A 21807-nucleotide genomic window follows, 5' to 3' on the forward strand; every position below is an offset into this window, starting at 1 on the left:
GGTATTTACTTGTCTTTCTGTCACTTTTGATTTACAATATGAAATCGCCTGCATTTTAAATATAATTTATATATTTCCATATTAAATAACAATCTTAAATCAATGAGGCCCCAGTTGCAATATTTTGACACAACTTAGAACACAAATATATTTTAAAATAACGTACTATTAATAAGTTAAAAATGTTATTAAGTAACCATGAAAAGATAATTTAATTGGTGTTTTTATGTGTTCTACACGAATTTTTAAAATAATTAAACTTATATATTTGGCATTTAATTACTTTTTATACGTAGTTTTCGATTATTTGCAATCATTATTAGAGCCCTTCAAAAATCTGCAAAGTTATAAAGTGCTCTCGTTTATCTTCTTTCTGCACCGTATCAATTTGGTTATTTTTCCATTTTACATGCCTTTTTAAAGCATTTTATAAAAAAATTTAATAAATATATTATGATTTTTTTTTTTAATTTTAATTATTTTGAAACATACACCTTCATTGTCTTCGCAAAATAGTTTGTCCGCGCGTTTTAACTAGTTCTGTTTCATTGCTTTAGGCATACTAATTTATTTCCTTATTATCTGTTTTTACCGAGCCACTAAAGCTGTACCAAAAGGCCCTTTTTAGACAGTTTTTATCAGGCTACCTTGTGCTTACAAATTTGCACTGTGTTACAAGTTTTTTTGAAAAATCTGGAATAAAATACATACCAAACTACTATAATAAGGACGTTAATGAAAATTAAAATGCCATAACTAAAAACCAAGTTCCTTTATTTATTTATTTACTCCACATATTTAATCGTATTTTAAAGACAACCTCCCTTTTACACATACATATGATAAACCAGTAAAATTTACTATGTTTAGTATGAAATAAAATTATACCATAATGTTTTTTAATTAAGATAATAATAATTTAACTAAAAAAAAATAAAATTACTTTGCAAATAATAAGTTATTGTGGGACCTACTTAAATAAAAAAGTCAAAATTAATGCCCTGTAGGAAATCAAAATAACTAATACGATCTTTATTGGGTAAACCTATTTTTGATATTACTAAGTATATTTTTTCTAGTATGTATGACAATATGTATCAAGGCACTCCAATTTGTGTGTTGTAAATAAAATTATTAAAGGAAAAACAATAAGTAGTTTCTTAGACGTTATGACTAACATCTAGGCTCGTTGTACAACGAAAAATAATAGTCTAAACTGTTGCAAGTTAAAGTAATTTATGAACACATTATAAGAAATTTACTCAGAAAACTGGACAATAAGCCCTGCAAAAAATGCAAAATAGTATTATTACTTTAACTCGCTTTGTTTTTAATGCTTTAAGGAAAATTAAAAAAAAATACTCATATATAACTCCCAAAATACACAAATTACTTTAATTAAACGTACGTTGCACATGTACGCTAAATAAACGTAATCGGTAATTTAATCGTTAATCAGCAATGAAGGTGCCTAATTACAGTCGAAAGGTATTAAATTAAAAAAGATCAATAATTTTGTTATTACACCATCATTACTAAATTAAACGCAAACCTTTAAACACACAGGTTTAAAAAAACCATCATGATAGAAATATTCGGACTGACTATTGGTTATGTAATAAAAAATACAATTAATAGTATGCACTTAACTTAAGTTCCATTTATGTACCTTGGCAAATACCTTACAAATAAAACTAACATTAACACGTTGAATTAGTTCACTTAGTAGGGAAAATCCAAATTTATATACAAATGCATCATGCATCAGTATCTTCTTAGTTGATGGATTTGTATGTAAAGTTGTGCCTTAAATTCATAAAACTACTTAGCTTAACATGCAATCCCTACTTATGAACGGAGGACTAAGTACAAATCAGTGAGATAAAAATCTCATTGAACTAAAGCCTCCCTTAAAGTGGTCAAGACGAGATGCCTCAAAGCTTCTGTCAAATGTCATTTTCATAAATCGTTAGTCCCAAGTTTGTCGCATTTCAAGATACGAAAAGTGCTGTTATTTTCGAGTCAGTCTATATAGTGGCAGGCGCCAGTTGACTGAATGATATCTCATATTCAGCCATAATAAGGCCGTTCAATTCATATACGCACCAGTAAGTAATACAGTAAACAAAAAAAGATAAATATAATATAAAAACTATAAATTAACAAACAAAAAAAAACAAACAATAAATATGTTTCAAAGAGTGCAATTTCACCAATGTCGATGAGATTAACTTATTGGTCCATTGGAAAAAATACTACTGGACATTTAATTTCTGGTTATAATAACCATACCTGTAAATCGTAACTAACCTCTAACCGTACTTTAAAAATATTTGAGGTTAAGGCAGATATTCTTACGTAATGTAATTAGAAAAATCTTGTAACTATGTACAAAAAATAGCAATATGCTACATTACATTATTGTACTAAAAATACTAGTTTTTAGCTCAACGGTTTATATAAAAAAAATTTTAATATAAAATTGAAACACCGCAACTGTTTTAAAATATAGCGGTGCAGCTGCAAATGCACTGGGCACATAAGTAAATGCACGATAATTTTGAAAATAGAATACACCTCGAGAGAGATCTAGAATATATGGCAGCAAAACATATTTAAATTGTTTTATCCAAAAGTAAAACTTATACTATGATAATATAGTCTATCTCACTCTATATAAAAATAGTAACTATAAAAATACTCACTATAATTGGCATTAATTTGTACCGTGTTAATCAACTCCCTATATTTTGATATCTTAGTTATTTTTATGTACAATGTGTAGGTATTTTTTAGATTTTTGTTTATTATTTAATTATTATAAGATAGCTTTTGTTTATCTTATGAAGAATCCTTAAATACTAAACTGATTTTCATAAAAAGCGTAATAACTCAAACTAGTTGTATTTATTACCAAAATATAGGGAGATTTAATACAACAGTATAACACTAGAAGTAAAACAAAAGTAAATAACAGTACGAAAAGCTCAACCAACAAAATATTCCAATCGTAAAACGCTTTAAAGGGCAAAATGAAAATAAAATATTTTAATAAATTGTTGTTTTTAATTAAATTGAGCTGAACATACATATCCCCTGAAATTATTAAGTACACTATGTACATTATTTATGTTGCTCCTTCTAACTGAAGAAAAATAATAATTATATAGGAGGTTTTCCCTCGTAATGTAACTTGGGACTAACTGACCACTGATAATTATTCATATAATCGCAGCACTGAGGCTCATACCAGCAACTTATACAAACAAATGTTAAAATAACCAGCTGAAAAGCTAAAGAGGTTTTGAACAGGCGTTTCAACCATTTAGTTTTTTCAGGATCATTACCTGGATCGTCGTCCCCGCCATCTGATTTGGCCACCTTTGTCTCTGCCCGTTTGTTTTTTCGGCTGAAACAAAAAAAGAATATTGGTATTTTTTATTTATTGGGTTCTACAATCTTATGTAGAACCCCAATAAAATTTTACATATTTTGAAAATGAGCAGCCTCTTTACCATTTGCAACTCAATTTCGGACAGTACGTTGAGAGATTATGAACAAAAATTACTAGAATTAAGCGATGAGTTTTCTACATATTAAGTTTAAACTGGGAATATTAATATACCTCAGTAAATAATAAATACGCCGAATATAGATATTCAATATTAAAATGCTGAATATTAGTAATTATTAAAATGTGACAGGTATGTTTATTATTAACAAAGTCATTGATAAAAAAATTCTGATGACCTTTGTTCATGAATGGGTCTCATATAGTATGGATTATGCAACAATGTATTCTAAAACTTTGTAAAGAGTTTACGATAACGCTTTATGGTATAGCATAAAGACCTTGTTGACCCCTAAAATACTTGAGTTAAAATAAATTTACCGTATTAACATTGCAATCTTATAATAAATTCAGGCCTAATGTGGAGCACAAATACATATACAGGACCCAAGGAAGTTTTCAACATATTATAATCAAAATTTTCTTTAGATAGTTAGGTTTTCTTTAGGTGATATTTTCAAAAAATATTAATGAATGGAAATATCAAATATACATATATCACATAAAGCTGGAGATTCTTTGGGATAGAAGTCAAACAGAAAATCTTTAAAAAGTCCTCACTGATTTTTTTTAAATGAAACGAATTTTTATTACAAAATTTACTTACTTAGGGAGGATTATGTAAGAAATCCATATTAAAAGTAATTTATTTGGACCAAAAAGGTTAAAAAAAATTAAATGTATAGATCAAATATTTTTCCCTAAAAAATCTATCAAAATTATCTTTAAGTGATGGCCTTTAATACAATTCCCATAGAGATGCAAAATTCCCTTTTCTTTGTTATAATCATCAGAAGACATGAATCAGGTTTTAAATAAAAATCAACAAGGTTCAAAGGACAAAGGCATGGAGAATACTCCTAAAATAAAAGATTCATTATAATATTTAAGCAAGTTAAAACAGGCAATTTTTATATTATTGATCAAGCCTTTAATAATCCAACTAAAAAAAATATTAAAAATTAGAAGAAAAAAATGCTTTTACACCAACAAACTTTAGTCACCTTCGATGCATTTTCTTATCACGTTTAAATCAAAACCATTCTCTTAATTATTGTAAGCAGGCATGGAGCACAAATAAAAAGTAAATCAAAGCAAGAATTTTCTTCTTAAAATGCAGAACGCGCCTGGTGAGGTGAGAAAAGAATTAACAGAAAAAAATTAACTGCCTTTGTAAGCAGTCGTCCATATTTATTGGTAATTTATAAGCAGGAGGTGTTAAACCCCAAGACACGTGGTTAAAAAAGTGGACTTGATCCAAGATTTACCACGGATCGACACAAATGTTTGCTTTATTTCGCAAAATCTGACAGGTATTTTTAAAACTTTCTAGCATTCTGTGTTGGACAAGTAAATTATTTTATATATGGAATTATATCTCGAGAACTTAATCCTTTCTTAAAATGTGTAAATATTTTCTCGGCACTCGGTATTAAAAGGAAAAGAATATAGCATTTCATTTTCTAAACTTTTATAGATTACCCTCGTGACGATTTTTATAGTTTACCATAAAATTTACGAGGCAATTTAATTTTCAAGAAGGGAAATACTGACTATGTTACAATGTTTTTATTATAAAAGTAGCCCCTGTGCAATGAGAGGCGTTGGTTGGTAAAAAACATACTTTAATTAGGCAAATAAGCATCAGGCATCCAAACAATGTAAGTCTTACAATGTTTAATGCAAAGCTTTTTATATTAAGCCATTTTACGACTTACAGAATGCCATTAAAGTGCTGCACAATTAATTATTGAAATAAAGATGTATTGTAAGGAAGACTACCAAATGCCGAAGTACGTGTAAAAATAACATAAAAAAGAATAAGATAAGATATTTTAGGTTATTATCCTAAATAGGCTAGTAGATTGATATTTTTGAGGGAAAATAAAAGTTCTTGCTTATACTGAGGTTACTGTTACTATATGTTTAAAACATCCGGTCTTGAAGTGAAAAAAAGAAAAATTTCGTGAAGGGCGTACAATGTAATGAGGCTCTAATACGCTAAATAGGCCGGGGGCGAAAGAAGAGTCACGCTTAGACCGCGATCACTTGGTCAGAATACAAAATGCCTGATTTTCTCCCGATGTCAGACGCGCCTCTTTTCGGAGCTATGAAAATTTCCCATGTACCTTTACGTACCCAAAGAAGCAAAAAAAAAAGGTTCTAGATATGTCATATATTGATATAATATAAAAGAGACTTACCTTATTTTTTCTATTACAGGTTGAGAAACGGCAGCAGTCCTAACAATTAGATTTCTACACCTCTGTTGAAGCGCTTTTAATTCCTCTTCTGCAGCAGACAATTTTTCCCTCATAATCAGCCTGGCCTTAGAGTCCGGGCTAAGTCCGATCTCCAGTTGTCTCACTAACCTTCTTATGGCGGCTAAACGTCCTTGTCGTTCACCAATTTCATGTTCTGAGCCTTCATCAGAAATGCCACTATCAGAGAAGGACCCCTCTGTGAAAAATTCTGGTAGTGGATAGCCCTGAAACAACGAAAATAATGTTTAGTATTAATATTAACTGTAAGTAGTAAAGGTAAGTAGTAAAAAAAAATAGGTAAAAGTTTTAAAGAGGTAAAACAAAGACTTTTATATGCAACAAAATTAAGAAACCACAACAGCTCTACAGTCTTATATCCAATAGCGATTTATACGTTCAAAACAAGAGTGTAGTGATGTTCTTTCTTAGATTTTACAGAATGCTGCAATTCAAATTATTTAAATATTGGGTACGTCTATCCTTTGCTAGGTCAAGATCTCTTGGTTCTGTATGATAGATTTACTCTTATGGTAGTTCTAGACTTATCATTATCATCTATGCATCTTATTTTCCCTCTTAAAAATGTGACACGCCATTAATACGCTATATACAGGGTGTCCCGAATAAACTATCTACTCCAAATAACTGCCCCTCTCGAAAAAAAATGCTTGGTACCGTCGATTTTTGTAAAATTATTTATGAAAAAATTTATCGATTTGAATTTTGAAAATTCACACAAATCGATAAAAGGACACATTTTGTGCCTATTTTCAGCTTCGCCACTTCACCCCCGAAGGGTGGGTGAGATTCACCAAAAAGTTAAATTGAATCGACTATTTTGGACTATTTATGATTTATTTTAGAAATTGTTCGAAATGTTCGCCATTTACTTTTATGCAGTCAGTTATACATACAATCGAGCTTCGAATTCCTCTCGAACCCTTTGAAATGTTTCAGGTGTTAGTTGACGGCATTCAATTTGTTGACGATTCGTTGTCTTATATCCTCAAGTGAGTCTAGCTGCACCTTATAAACAACTAATTTTAGGTGTCTTGGGCCTCTTCTTCCAATTTGTCGACCAGGAAAAGTAATATCTAAAAAATTTCTTACAGGACGAGTGTAGTGAGGAGGTGCTCCATCTTGTTGAAAGACTACCTGATATTCGATTAAATCCGGGTCGTTTTCTGAAATCTCTGAGATCTGGGGATTGATGGCAATTCCAAGTAAATTTAAATAAATTTCGCCATGTAAATTGGCCTGTAGGAAAAAAGGTAAAGGTCCAATAATGTGATTGCCTAGAATTCCTGACCACACGTTTACTTTTAAAGAACGCAGTGTATGTGTTACACGGATTAAAGTGGGTTACTATCGCTCCAGTACCTGCAGTTGGGACGGTTTAGTTCTCCGTTTAAGCAAAACTTGACTTCGTCAGAGAAGCAAACAATGTACAGTGACAAATCATAGTTTTTTAATTCTTTCGAAATATTTTCACAAAACTCTATTCTGCGATCAAAGTCATCTCGTTTCTTTTCCTGAATCAACTGATATTTGTAGGGTCGTAGCTTATGTGATGTTAAAATTCGGTAAACGCTGCGTCAGTATATGCCTGAAACTGTAGCTGTTTCCCTGAGGGAGCTAGTTGGGTTAGGCATAGCACCATAGCCAAGGACTGTAACTTCAACGTTTTCATTTCGTACAGGTCTTACTCTCTCACTTTTTTTGTTGCCAACTGATCTGATTACTGTAAATTTTCTCCACAATTTTAACATACTTTTACGAGCCAAAGAATGTTCAGGATGAATTTCATTAAGCAACTTGCAGCTGCAGCTCTCGCGCAATTATTCTTTGTAATGTAAAAAAACAATAATTTCCGAGTGACCGTCATTTTGGAAATTGTTAAAAACTTTGTGTTTAAGACTTCAATGTATGAAATAAAATGTACCGAACCATACATGATTGGTAGATACGAAAAAAAAAACGGTATTTGACATTCTTTTTTATTAATATTCTTATTGTTAGTAAAGTATCAAATAAATTTTAATCTGAATAATTCATTTTTTTTATTTGACAAGTCATTTCAACAGGCATGACAGTAGAGGCCTCAAATTTCATCAGTAGTAGTTGTACTCAAGGTTAAAAGGTCTTCACAATAGGATCAGTCAACGCCCCTTACAATGTAACATTTTGGGGGTGAATGATCCAGGGTGTAAAGTGACGAAGCTGAAAATAGGCGCAAAAATGTGTCCCTCTCAAAACAAAAATCGACGGGTCCGACCTTTTTTTTTGGCGTAGATAGTTTTAGTGGGGGCACCCTGTATATTTGCTTTGTACTGCGGAAGTTATGACTTGAATTGGATTTAAAAGCTAAGGCTCCTACACGTATTTGCTTGGTAGCCTTGCCATTTATGCACAATCGTCTTCCTGACCAAACGTACATAGGTTGTTATTTATGATTTTTTTAATTGCCTGATAATGTATTTAGTTTACAGTGTCCCGTGAGTAAATGAACTTATCACTTTTCACTTGTGGTTCACCCAGCTGTGGGATTTGAATGTTGCTTTAAAGACTTTACAATATCACAGAATGGCTCTGGGCCATAAGTATTGCCTTTAGCGTCCTCTCGCAAAATTTTCCATTTCTTTATTTTTCTTCTAACCTTAATTGCCTGGAATACAGGCTATCATCGTCAGTTAATAGTTTCCAGTCCATCTATTGGCCAGTTGGCAAGCCGTTTCTAGTATTAAAACTAATATCAATTCTGAAGTTGCCCAATAGTGAGCAGAGTTGATTCGAGTTGAAAAAATAGTGCTAATGCTAATAAGAAATATCGCTATTCATTAAAATGACCTGAATCTATAACCCCATGTAAAATATTTAAACCCCTTTAGTAAAAAAACCAATTCCAGAATGTTTGATGTTTAATTAAATTCTCGGTCTTGATGAAATACATATAAAAGTGTTAGTGAGTGTCATGTTACGAAAGCAAGCTACAAGAAATTTTTGTTGTGAAAGCTGTGTGGAAATGAGGCAAACCTAGACGGGGCATCCGAACGCTTTTGCCAATCAGGCGACGGACTGATTAGTATGCGCCACGACGCTTTTCATTACCGTGGCTCCGGCGTCGGAACACTTCATCCCGCTACCAAAAATGCCGCGTTGCCGTTCCTACCACCGACACAGTCCTTATTGAAAATAATTGCCGCCGATCTTGCTAAATTGCGAAAAATTTAACGTGCCGTTATTTTCTAAAACATAATTAGATCAGCATGGTGGAGGTTTGACATTTCTCAATACGGATATGCATTTTTCCTTGCATGGTGCCCTGCTCAGTAATGACTCGAAGACTTAGGCAAGGCTTAAAGTTCCTAAATTTAACGATTAGAAAAAAGCAAGTCGAATATATAACAATTAAGATAATAATTTATTTTTGTTATTTAATATACCAGTATGGTCAACTGAGGGCTTGGGTGCGGAAAGAGAACGATAGCGTTTCTCCTACTCCCGCTCTACTACTTAGAGTTCAACCGAAAGTGAGCATAAAGAAAGCCAAGAGAGGACTGGACAGATCGAATTGAAGTTTTGCCACATGCTATGTTCATTTTAAAAACTAAATTTTTTCTCACAGCGGTCAGCGCAAGTGGGGAATCGGTGAAACACCTTAACGTAGAGCTTTGCCTATGATTTTCTATTGCATAAGAAATATGATGAATACCGTGCATTAGCTCTGGATATGTCAAAGACATCTGATAGGGTCTGGCTCAAAAACCTCTTAAACAAATGGTATTCTTATGGTTTGCCACCACCTCTCGTTACTTAGCTTGGAAGCTTCCTCGAGAACCGATTCATCCATGTTGATGATGGAATACCTCGCAGAGGTTTCAAATTAACGTTGATGTCTCTGACGGATGCATCTTGTCTCTTACCCTCTTCCTGTTATATGTCAACGACTATATCGACTCCTAATCCAATTTACAGCTTTGCTGACGACGGTATATTAGTGTCTTCCTTTAAGTAATGCCGACCTTAACATCATTTTGGAGTGGGGTAAGTATGTGATTAAGTAAGACTCAGGCTCCTGTATTTTGCAAAAAAGGGTGCCTCTGTCGCCCAGAATTTTATTATGTCCGAGCATACTTTTTCTGGGGACCTCTTTGAAATGAAAAAGCTGTATACAACGCAACAGCTTTTAACGCTTTATAAGACCTGTTTTATCGATATCAGGACGGTAAATGCTCTTTCAAACTGGGCTATATCATGCCATCTAGAGCTATATATGCAAGATCTACCTTTACTTAAGTCGCAACTAATGGTCAAATTGTCTACCTCCACTCCTGATATGACGTTTTAAATTGGATTAGTGTACACTTTTTCTTAATTTGAATTTCTCACTTTTTTATTAATTATTGTTCCCCGTAAAGTAGGTAAATTTAAATAATTTGTTTAACTTGGGTGAACATGACGCCAGGATATTTTTCTGCCCTGTTCTATCTACCTGTACGGATATTCCCTGTTCAGAAATACCACTACAGGGTAAGTACGGCAGATAGTGATGCAACTTAGGTCATTAATGAAGACCTTTGCTATTGCAGTGCTATTTTCCGTTTGCTATGCATCTTTTTGTATTGGTGTTGATATCGTGTTTTATTTATTTTGGCTTTGATTTTTGGGACACCACACAAAGATTGCATCATAGTATTTTAAACAAATTAAGTAATATTTAAAAAATAAACTGTCAGACCATCAATTTGACTGTAATTTTAGTTTTATTTCTTAATATTTATACTAAAAATGTTTTTTTTTTTTTTAAATTTTCCTTGAAACTAATACAAAATTATTGCACAATTTAAAAGATAGTATAGTACACCGCGGAGGCTAACTTAAAATTACAAACACTACTGAACGATTTGGCACGACTCCTAGTGCTTTTGCTTTAATATAGGTTTTCAAAGCACCATGTCAACATTGAAAAAATCAATTCCCTTAGGCAAAAGGGAAGGCGACAAAGCCGGTGTTCGATGGCAGTTTTTATTTTATTCATCGTCATCCTCCGACCTATATATATATATACACACACCATCAAAACGGTCCGTTGTCCCTACGGCTTTGGCCAGGAGTAAATAAATATTAGTTTTCTACCGGTTCTCGGGGCGAAAATAGCTGGTAATAATCTGACTATGGTCCACGGTTTAGCCCAGGGGTAAAGAAGACCTCTGCGATCCGATATTAAATTTGTATTTTTACGCTGATTCCGGGGAACATTTCGAGGCACGTGACCAAAATCCTAAGGCCGCCTCTCCTATTATTAGCGATGCCGGAAATGGTGGTCGGCGTTACGAAGCCGGGGACCGGGCTGACCCGTCGGCTTTTGACACCGGACCGGAAGACGATGGGCAACGCATCTTAAACCTCAAACTGTTTTAAATAATAACTTCTGATTATTTGGGTTTCTCGTTTTACATTTTTTTCCTAACCTTTTGTTTATAAATAAACTTTTTTTAAATTTTCTACAAAAGTGTCACTAATGAGTAAATCTAACATCAGTAATCATAAAATTTACTTTAATATCATTATGGATGAAATATCGTCTGCAATTACTTACTCAATTTACACTGCTGTAACAAATTTTGCCAGTTTCCCTGGCGTAGTTGTTATGGTATGCGGTTTGCATGCCAAAGCTCTCGGGTTCCAATTCGTTCAAATATTATACTTTTTTATTCTTTTTACATTAAAATATTTCAATTTATTTATTTTTAATACGATAAAATAAAACATTAATTTATGGATGTAACTTCAGCGTTATCCCGTGCGTAGTAGAGTCGTAGATCCAATACACGAGAGACGTGTTAGTTTGCAGAGTCTAATTTGGAATAGACAATCCAAGAAGGGCAGGCATTTGGAGATCATTATTTGAGGTGCAGTATCTTTCAAGTGACCGATTTAGTTCTTCAACAAGGAGCAATGACAGTATCAAGGTCCATCAATGCAGACTTTCACAGGCTTCTCACTCGCCCCAATTTCCAATTTAGGGCTTAGCCAGCGAGAAACGCTGTATTAAATCCAGGAAATGTGTGAGACCACTAAGAAAGCCGCTATATGTCCATGAATTTTTCTAAAATGTATGTGTAAAGGTACACGAAAATCCCCAAGGTATGTTACACTTTCAGTAAAAACGTATTATATTAGTTTATTGGCGATTTAACTTTTGTAGCAAATTATATTAACAGATTTTATTGTTTACAGTGACTCGTATCCCTGGCTTTGAAAATTAAACAAAGCCATATTTGGAGAAAGATCATCATTATAATTTGAATAGTGTAGAGATTTTGCATTCTGAATCAGATTACTAATGAAGGCTTGTTGATACGTATAAACATTTGGGTACATTTAGTCAAAATGTTGTATTGAAGGATTGATCTTCGAACAATCCACCAATGTTTCTAACGTTGAGGGAATGATTATTTAGAAATGTTGATTCTGAATAGACCAAGAATGTTTTAGTTTTATGAACATACAATTTTTTTACAGCCAAAAAACCTGATTTCTGAGTCATTTTGGCTTCACTATGAAAAAATGGTCATATTGGTCTTAAAACTTTTAACTCCTTTCAAATGCATGCCTTATCAAAATTAAGCAATTACCAGCATTTGAAATGGAAATTAAATTATGTGCATTTTTCAGATAACAGTTTTACTGATAACATGATAAATTTTATATTCATTAATAAAAAACGCACAGAACGAATCTGAATCGGGTGTTAATTTGAAAACTTCCCACCCTTAATAACTCCGTTGCAGTATGAAATTCGAAAAGAAATCGAAATCGTAAAGGCAGTCACCGATATGTGTTGGATTTGGTGCCAAAGTCGAAATTGGTTCGACGAGCAATCAAATAAATTGAGATTTTAGGACTATTTGAGTGTGGATGGGCACTCCTTGCGGAAAGTATGAGAACTGACAGGAATATCACGCGAGACAACAAGAAAGGCACTGAAAACGCATAACTCCATCCATACAAAATGCAGATACTTTAAAAAATCTATGACGATGATTTTGAAAAAAATAGAGCTTTGTGAAACCATCGTTCATCAAGTCAACGCCATTACGTTGAATGTTCATTTTTTCTAGAGCAAGCAAACTTGACATATAATAGGTGCCTTAATTTGCTTGAAAAGACTATTTATCGTCGTATCACCTAGATCTACAAGAAACTCAAATTAATACAGAGTGTAACGGAGCTTTACAGGAGGATTTGTTAACATTCCAACAGCACGGTGCTCCACCTCATTATTTTCTTCTGATCCGACAGTGGTTGAACGAGAGGTTCCCAGATAGATGGATTGACGGAAGGAGACCAACTGAATATCATCGGATTTAACACCCTTAGACTTCTTTCTTTGTAGAAATCTCTACTTTCAGCAAATGAAAAGTTATTTTTATCGTAAGTAAAATAATCAATAAATAGAAAATCAATTCTTTAATGTTATACAACGATTTTAACGGTGTTACTTAGTCTCTAATTGTTTATACGAGAAGGAGATCCAATGCAATAGTTTTTCTGTAAATACTAACCTAAAAATAAAAATCTCAATGTAACCAAGTTTAATTATTAATTATTCTGCAACTTTAAAACGCGATTATTCTGAAACTTCTAGATAAAAAGCAATAAACGGAAGTTGAAATTGACACCCTATATAGGAATAGCGGTAGAACATGTGATTATCAGTGAATGTTTACCAGAAACATTTAAATTTAGAATTTCCTGAGTGTTTACAGAAATTAAAAAAAAGAAATCCAGAGAATATTTACGAATCTTTGCTTTACTTTTATTATTTGAATAGTTCTTGTGTTAAATTGATGTAAGTAAACTTGTAAACTATGTAACATTTATGTTGCCTATAGTGCCCAACAGAGGCACAACTTAATGACTGACTAGTAAATATAGGTGGGAAATAATATTTGCATAAAAAATAATTCAAACTATTGCCAAAACAGGGAGATCTCACCACTTCTACTCTTTTTAGTCTTCTTGCCTTTTCTCTCCTTTTTTTGGATTTTCAAATTCAACAGCTACGGAACTTTCTAATTTCTTGACAGTTTTTAATATGCCATTCCATTGTCATGGTAATGGTACTTAGTCTCATGAATAAATACTGCCACTAACCTTATTTTAGTATGGTAGAAAATAAAACAATATTTCCATAGCTAAATAATACAATTTTTCGCGAAACAAAAAAGGTGAGAAAATTTGACTTCCCGTTAAAGCGACATTCTTGTTATGTTTAGTTTCGACAGATTTTGAAATATGCAATCAATAAATGCAATGAATAAAAGCATAGTCCACATATTATTTATATTAAAACATTATGATCATCTTGTTTTCCTTAGAGCTTGAAACAATTAGAATATAAACAAATCGTCATTCATTAAAAACTAGTATTTCATGACATCCCTCTATATCCCATAATTTAAAAATAAAAATTTATGTTTTACCTGATACGAAGTTGATTCTGACAGAACCTTAGCTACATCACGAACGCAAGTTGCAGTTTGATCAGTGAACTGTCCATTGGTAAGTACAGTATCCAAAAGATGTAAAGTTTTTCCATCTTCCAGAAGATCTTTCTGCAGCTGTTCCAAGCGGCTCTCCAGCATTTTCCATCCCGGAAGTAAATTCTCTATTTCGCTCAGTTTCGTAGAAATTCTGTAACGAAACAAAAAAGATAATTAAATGACACGCCTAAAATTCCACTTAACAAGATATCTAACGTTATACATTCACGTGTCGGTAATCAGCTACTTTCTTGGTAGAGAAAGCTATTTTTAACAAAGGAAATATAGCCAATACCATATTTATTTGCCAGCACGGTCCCATGGATAGGGTAACTATCTAGAATACTAATGGCCGTTTACGCATCGTACCTACATATCACGCCCGTACTATCTGGCCAACGTACTTTGAATGTCTTACTTTACCAAACACGTCCGAATCCGTGAGAAAACTTAATTGACCGCTTCATCGGAAAAATAATTTTAATCTGCCGTTATGTTCATTCATACGCTGCGTTTTTAGCATGTCAAACTACCGGCGACACCGACACTTCTTTTACTAATCCGATATATTCATATGTTTATTTATGTAATATTTTTTTTTAGTTATGCATGTCTCATAACTAAAAAAGTATATATTACACTAAAGTTAATATGTATAAGTACATTTTTAATAAAGATGTTTACAGTACTTTCTGCACATTTTTTTTTGCATATTATTTGTCAGATTTTCATAGTCAAACAAAAAATCTCTTTTTTTAAATAACTTTTACATAAAATTAACCATAATTATCATTTTGTGACAAAAAATACAATTATGGTAAAAGAAATTAATTCAAGTGATTATCGATTGGCTGATATTTGCATTTTTAATAGAATTTTAACATTTTTTTACATTAATATGCAGTTAACAAAAAACTAATAAGACACCCAAAATATTTAAATTTTTGAGTAAAAAGATGGCGCCTTATAATTTATGAACGTCTGTCTCGAACTTACGAAGTAAAGACAAACTTCCCAAATTAAATTCCCTAAACTGAAAAATAAAATACAAAAGATGTATTTTATGTAAATAAGGAGGCATCAGACATATACAAACAAAGCCATAAAACAATTTACCAATTGGTATTCTATGAGGCTATCTTTCCATTACTCCCGACTGTATGAAGGCAGCTGCACCCAAAAGTAACGTGTTCAGACTTTTAAGCCCTCTCTAATTCTATTTTACAATGTAATTTTATGTAATGTTTATTCCAAATGTAGCCACGATAAAACTTATTCTGTGGTAACGTACATTAATAAAATGCTTCGCTTTACTATTATTCCGTTCACATTCGTAGTACGGTGGTCTTTTTTAATAAGCTACTCGGTTTTTATTTTATTTAACTTTGCTACCTCATTTCAGATGATGTTATTAACTTATCTTATGGTCACGAGTTACGAACATGGAACCTTAATATCATTAAATGTTCAAACGGGCAAGAGTGCAATTAACTTACCTGGTTTTAGCATTGTCAAATAGTTCGTAAAGCTCAGAAACCTCAGCTTTGAGTGTGCATTTGCTGAAGTCATCAAAATCTTGATTTTCAAGGGTAAACCTGTGTACTGCTGCATTTATTGATGCTAGTTTTGATGAATGGTTTTTGATCAGATCAAGGGTTGTCTGAAATAGAAGATAAATTTATTAAGAAACAGCATCTCAGTTAAAGCCTAAATAAATGTAAATAATATTTTTTTAGGATAATTCCGTCATATTAAGTAAATCATATCAAAATCCGAGAATGTTGATACTTCAGATTAAATTTAAATACTATTTTCTATAAGTCTATACTATCATTAAAAAAAAAATTGTTTATTGGGAAAAAAATCAAAAAAAAATCTGTGTACTGCATAATTAGTGCGCTATAAAAATCTCATGTTGATTACTGGTAGATCGGTGGTTATGCGTAAACTGGGCAGATCAAGCAATGCTGACAAAAATGTTATATTTGAATTTAGCGGGTTTTTTAAATCGATGTTGTCAGTGACTTTGTCAGTCATTTTCACGTTTTGAATTCAGATAGAATTCGTATAGAATTCAGATCCACCCTTGTCACGATGATCGACAAGTCGCAATTAAGGACCATTTACAGAAATACCCGCAGTTGTGGCAAAGTGGCATTGCATTTTCACTTTACAAAAGTTTGAATTTGTAAATATGAATAGCAAATAATAATAAACGTAGCTTCTAAGTCTATATCATGAATTTTTAGTTCTGTACTTTCAATTAAAAGTTGATATTTAAAGACCTCAGGAACAGTTTCGTTCCACAGTAATTTTTATAAGCTTACATCAAAAATTCCTGTATATGCCGTTAAGAAAATAAAAAAAATTGACTAAGAAAGACTAAATAAATAACTTTGCTATATTGTCCAGGTTTTGGATTAAATTTCGCATTCTTGACCCTTAACCCTTAAGAAGCAAAGGAGCAATTATAATTGATATTTTGAAATGATGGTTTAGTGGAAATTGGTTTAAATAGAATAAATATCAACAGGATCATTCTTGGTAGCTAGAAATTCCATTTGTATGTACCTTTTGTACATTTTGAAATTCAAAATAATCATACACTATTCTCAAAGAGACTTAAATATATGACCAAAGGGGGAGAAAGTAAACTCAGAGTTAAAGTCTCACAAATCAAGCGTCTATTAAAAGGTTACGCGTTTCGCCGCATTAGGGCATCATCAGACCTATCTAAATACAAAAACTACACACTGACTCACACTAACATAAATAAAAATATAAAATATAATATGTCTACACCATCGTGTATCGTTATTGTCAATAACGATTAACCTCTATACAGTTTTTAATTACTTCCATCCCCGTGAGTAGAAAATATTTAAAACACATTTTTGGTGATTTTTTTCTAGACACAGCCTGAAAAATTTTCAAAATTATTTTTGGAAATCAAAGATTTTTTAATATTTGAAAACCTATTAACTTAGGTTTATTGAATAATTTTTTTCCTGTTGAAGATGCAGTTCAGAAAGCCAGTATTCCGACAGATTTTCTTTTTATAAATATTGTTCTTTAAATTATAATTTAAACCAAAGGACTCAAGACATACACAGAGAGTGCCTCAATTTTCACCCAAAATTCAATCCCGCTTAATATTTTTGAAACATTTGAGAGAGCAAGGTAATAGGAGTGCTAGGTATACTACTATTGACCATAAAAAACGTTAATAAACAACACAGAACACTGGCATCTAGCAGTAAAACATTACATTGAAAACATTAAATATAAAGTCAAATCGATGCCCTGAAGGATGTGTGCTATAAGTCGCTAAAAATTAGGTTTTTGAATAAACTTAAAATAATAAAATGAAATATTGAAAATGCAAATAACTGCATGGCTAAACTGGCCCCATGCCAAAAAAGAAATCACCGCAAATTAAAGTGAGTAAAATAAAGGAAAAGAAGATAAACGGCAAAAATTTTTACCCTCCAATAATTTCGCACAATCACAATGCAGTTCGCACTTCATACTAATCAAAATTCAGGTGGTGACAACGGGCTCTTTCCTTTTTTTCTCATCGTTTTACCGACTGTGATGCCTTTTTATTTTCTTTTGTATTTTATGCGCCTTTATTGTCATTTTGATCGATAGAACGCACAGTCTCAAGACCCACAGCGACTGATTAAAATTCTTCGGGAGTTTATATTACTGTGTACCGCCGGCTTGAACTAAACATCAACATGGGAATGTTTTTTTGACTTTTTATATGTATTAAATGTTGTTTCAAAGAGTGCATTTTAAATAAAATTTCTAAGATATGTAATGATTTAAAAATTTATTCAATTCTTTTGCGGAGCAAACAAACCCGAAATTAACCCCAACGTAAGCCGTGATTGAAGGGGCCTTCACATTCTTTAAAATAAGCCCGAGGGTGTGTTTGTGAGTGCGTCAATACAGGAAATCAGATTTGACGATTTAGTGGGGAACTGCGGGCCCACAAAGTTACGTTTTAAGTTTATATTCGGCTGCGCGACCTCGCCTTTGGGACAGGAACATTCGTATTCCAGCGGAATGCCAAAGCAGAGCCAGTGTGCCGTGCTCTAATTTAATTTGCAATCAACCACCAATCAGTTCCGTTGGTTTAGCTTTAAAAAAAATTGTTCCTATATTGGTACTTTCTATAACATGAAGGGTTCTTCAGAGAGAAAGTGGAAAAGTTTCAAATTCCGTGTATATGTAAACCTAACTGACGTGCTATTTTTTTGGTCAAGTATTTGCTTATTGAAAATGAAAATGACGTATATCTTTTTTTCTAGGTTCATGAAACCACTCTGAAAATAAAATGACTTCCTTGAACATAACAACTTGATTAAATAATCAAGTCTTTTATTTAAAAAGTTTTATTTAGTTGCCTGTAAAAGTTTTCGATCAAAATAATCTAGAAATAAATATAAATTATTAAAATGATAGGAGCTGATATGTAAATAGTAAAAGAGCGAAGCGTTGCTCTTTTACTATTTACTCTACCTTTTTACGAAATTGAGATATTTTGTCTTTATACTATATTCTTCAGATAATACACAAAAGAGTACAAAAATTTGATTGAAATCAGAGCTTTTATCAGAGCAATTATTGTGTCTAAATATTCTTCTTAATAATATTTGCTAATGATAATGGGCTTAAAACATATGGAAGAAAATAGAGAGGATAACCAAAATAAAGAAATAACACAAAATATTATATTGATTAAATGCAACTTTCTATCCCGCGCATTGCCTAACGTAATTTAAGTTTTTACGGCTGGCTGTTTCGGATAAATTATGTAAACTGACTTAAAATATTTGCAGAAATGTTGACGAAAAGGAAGTCCATTGATCGTCTGGTCAGTCTACGGCCGGTCTCTAGGGAGCGTTTCAACTCAAAAAGTGGCACTGGGGAAAGACGGTCATCGGGATACAGCCGACTTATATTGCCGCATGTTTATAAATTACTAAACTTTATGACTGACCCCTCGATCAACTTAGCTCTTTTTAAATGTTTCGTGTTTGCTTACACCGGGAGGAAACCCTATAGAAACATCGTAAACATAACGTATTTTGTTGTGTGTACGGTTTGAGAAGTGGTTGTCATATTTGAGAGGTTTTACTAAAACATATACCATAAAGAAAATTTTAAATTGTTAAAAAATTAGTAAAAACTTTAAGTGGCAGAGAAATAAGAAGTAAAGCTTCATACACTCAACTAAACAATCAAATCACTTTATACATTTTAGAAATCTAACCATCATTTAAGAGAAAAAAAAAACTAGACTTGTTGGAGACAATGGAGATTAGTAAAGCTTTTAAAAGCCCAGATCTGTCCTGTGTTAATGAAACGTTTGATTTTGATGGCCACCTAGTTTTTAATAACCTTAAGTAGTTCTAGACTCTTAAATGATGGTTAGATATCTAAAATGTATAAAGTGATTTGATTGTTTAGTTGAGTTCTTTGTACATAGATAGTGCCACTTTATTGCAAGCTTTGTTTACTTATATGTCAGGTGCTTTGTGTATGTTATGGTAAGTTTTTGTTGAATTCTCCTTTTTCGGGTTACATAATTTTAATTATTGTTTAGGTCTGATGATGCTCTAGTCGAGCGAAACATGTAACATTGAGCAGAACTGCTATTGCTATTTCTTGTTTTTGCTTAAAGTCTAAAGCAGAGAATCAAGCATAATATATAGATGCATAATTCGGCAGTAGAAAATCAAAGTCTAATTTTTAAATCTACTACACAAAATGTTAAAAAGCTAATCCCTGGCGAAATAGAACAATATGCCGAAAATTTTAACAAATTTATTTTAAGAGAATTTCACAAATTATTAAAGAAAGTCTGTAATTCAGTGCTGCCTTTTAGAGGTCTAAAGTCTAGGGTACACTGTAGGATATAAAGAGAAGCTTACATCGGTTGTACATGTTATTTTTACCGTCTGGACGATGCCCTTGGACAAGTTTTTCGCATCCTTATAACCCTATGGGAGGAGTGAAAAGGAAAGAAAAGAAGAACCAGAAGATACGGTCCTGAAAAATACGCGGACGGCGCTTGTACGCCTGGATCGGCAGTGGCAGTGCGGTGTGGTGCAAGATTAGGACTCGGACGTGCCTCTCATTTGGAGTCCCGTCACGTACCCGCGTGCCATTCCAGCGCTAGACACAACTCTGCTTTTACCCCCTATATGGCGGCCCCCTTCAGCTCCAGATCCAGCGAGAACTCGAATATAATTCTGCCATACGTTTCCGAATATTTATATATTATATATCTTGATTCCTTAAAGCTAACTTTCTTTGAAACTCGTGAGCGTTTTTAGTTTAGTTACGATTATGTCACTAGACAAAGTTAAGAAAGGACGAAATATTCAGGTTATAAATGAAAAGAACTCAAAAAGACAAAAGTGTTGAATTACTAAATACAAGATTGTCAGTAATTTCTAGAATATTTTTAGCAACTTATAAAACAAAATTCATATATATTTCTTTATATTCATTTTGCTTGGTTCTTATTGTAAACACAATTTTTTAACTTGACTTATAAGATTTATTTATTATCACTTAACAATAAATTCAAGGTTCATATGTCACGCTCATATTTACATATTATAGAGAAAATATAAGTTTGACGACGCATTAGAATGTTCGGACATAAATCAGAGAAATTGGATTATATAAGGCGGAAAACCCGAATCAATATCGATTTACGTACGTGCACTGAACGCAAAAAAGCTTGGACTAACTTTCTTTTTGTAGTCTTTTTCAGCGAGAAAAAATATAAACTTTTTGTAGTCCTTCGTAAGTTTTTTTTAATTTCCACTTAAACCCCCTAATTAAAATGTATAATAGAAATGTAGATCTGTTATCAACCTATTTGTAGAGTTATTAATAAATTCCTTCGTTCGTCGTCCATAAACCCCTCGGAGGGGCGTGGTGGCATCATGTAGTAAGTCCGTTAATCATTTGCCTGAAGGATTCTCTATCTTGGCTATGGTGTTACATCTTGCATGGTGTCTTCTGTCAGACTTTTCATTTGGTCGACCCATCGCCGAGGTGAATGCACTCTGGGACTTCGTCTTGGATCTGCTTCTTCATTATCTCTGATCTCCTTGCGATGTGTCCAAAGTATTCTAAATACAGTTGGTTGATAAAGTGCATGTTTAATTGGTATTAGTCCACGTCTCGGCTGCGTAAGTCGCTATGGGGAAAATGAGAGTTCGTATAAACCTGAGTTTGATGTTAATTGTGATGGAAGTGTCCTTCCGATACGAGATACGAGTGAATATCGCTGTGGAGTTTCCTATTATGGCAGTACAATCTCTGGGATTGGTGACAACAGATCCAAGATGTATAAAGTGAATGACCAATTGATAACCGGCGTCATTAAAATGCCAAG

The 21807-nt window shown here is 32.7% G+C and overlaps 1 protein-coding gene across 2 annotated transcripts in view; it reads right to left on the reverse strand.

Moving 5' to 3' along the window:
• Positions 1-963: 963 nt before the first annotated feature.
• The window catches only part of LOC126749073 (klarsicht protein), a 275493-nt gene continuing 254649 nt past the window's right edge, over positions 964-21807 (reverse strand). For both annotated transcript variants that reach the window (XM_050458695.1, XM_050458694.1), the window contains 4 exons: positions 15881-16044; positions 14325-14535; positions 5776-6059; positions 964-3409 (listed from right to left, as the gene is read on the reverse strand). In XM_050458695.1, the coding sequence (XP_050314652.1) occupies positions 3163-3409; positions 5776-6059; positions 14325-14535; positions 15881-16044 (906 nt within the window). In that variant the 3' untranslated portion in view covers positions 964-3162. The remainder of the gene's footprint in view (positions 3410-5775; positions 6060-14324; positions 14536-15880; positions 16045-21807) is intronic.

This window comes from Anthonomus grandis, chromosome 22, assembly GCF_022605725.1.
Source record: "Anthonomus grandis grandis chromosome 22, icAntGran1.3, whole genome shotgun sequence".
In the NCBI taxonomy this organism is placed as follows: Eukaryota; Metazoa; Arthropoda; class Insecta; order Coleoptera; family Curculionidae; genus Anthonomus; species Anthonomus grandis.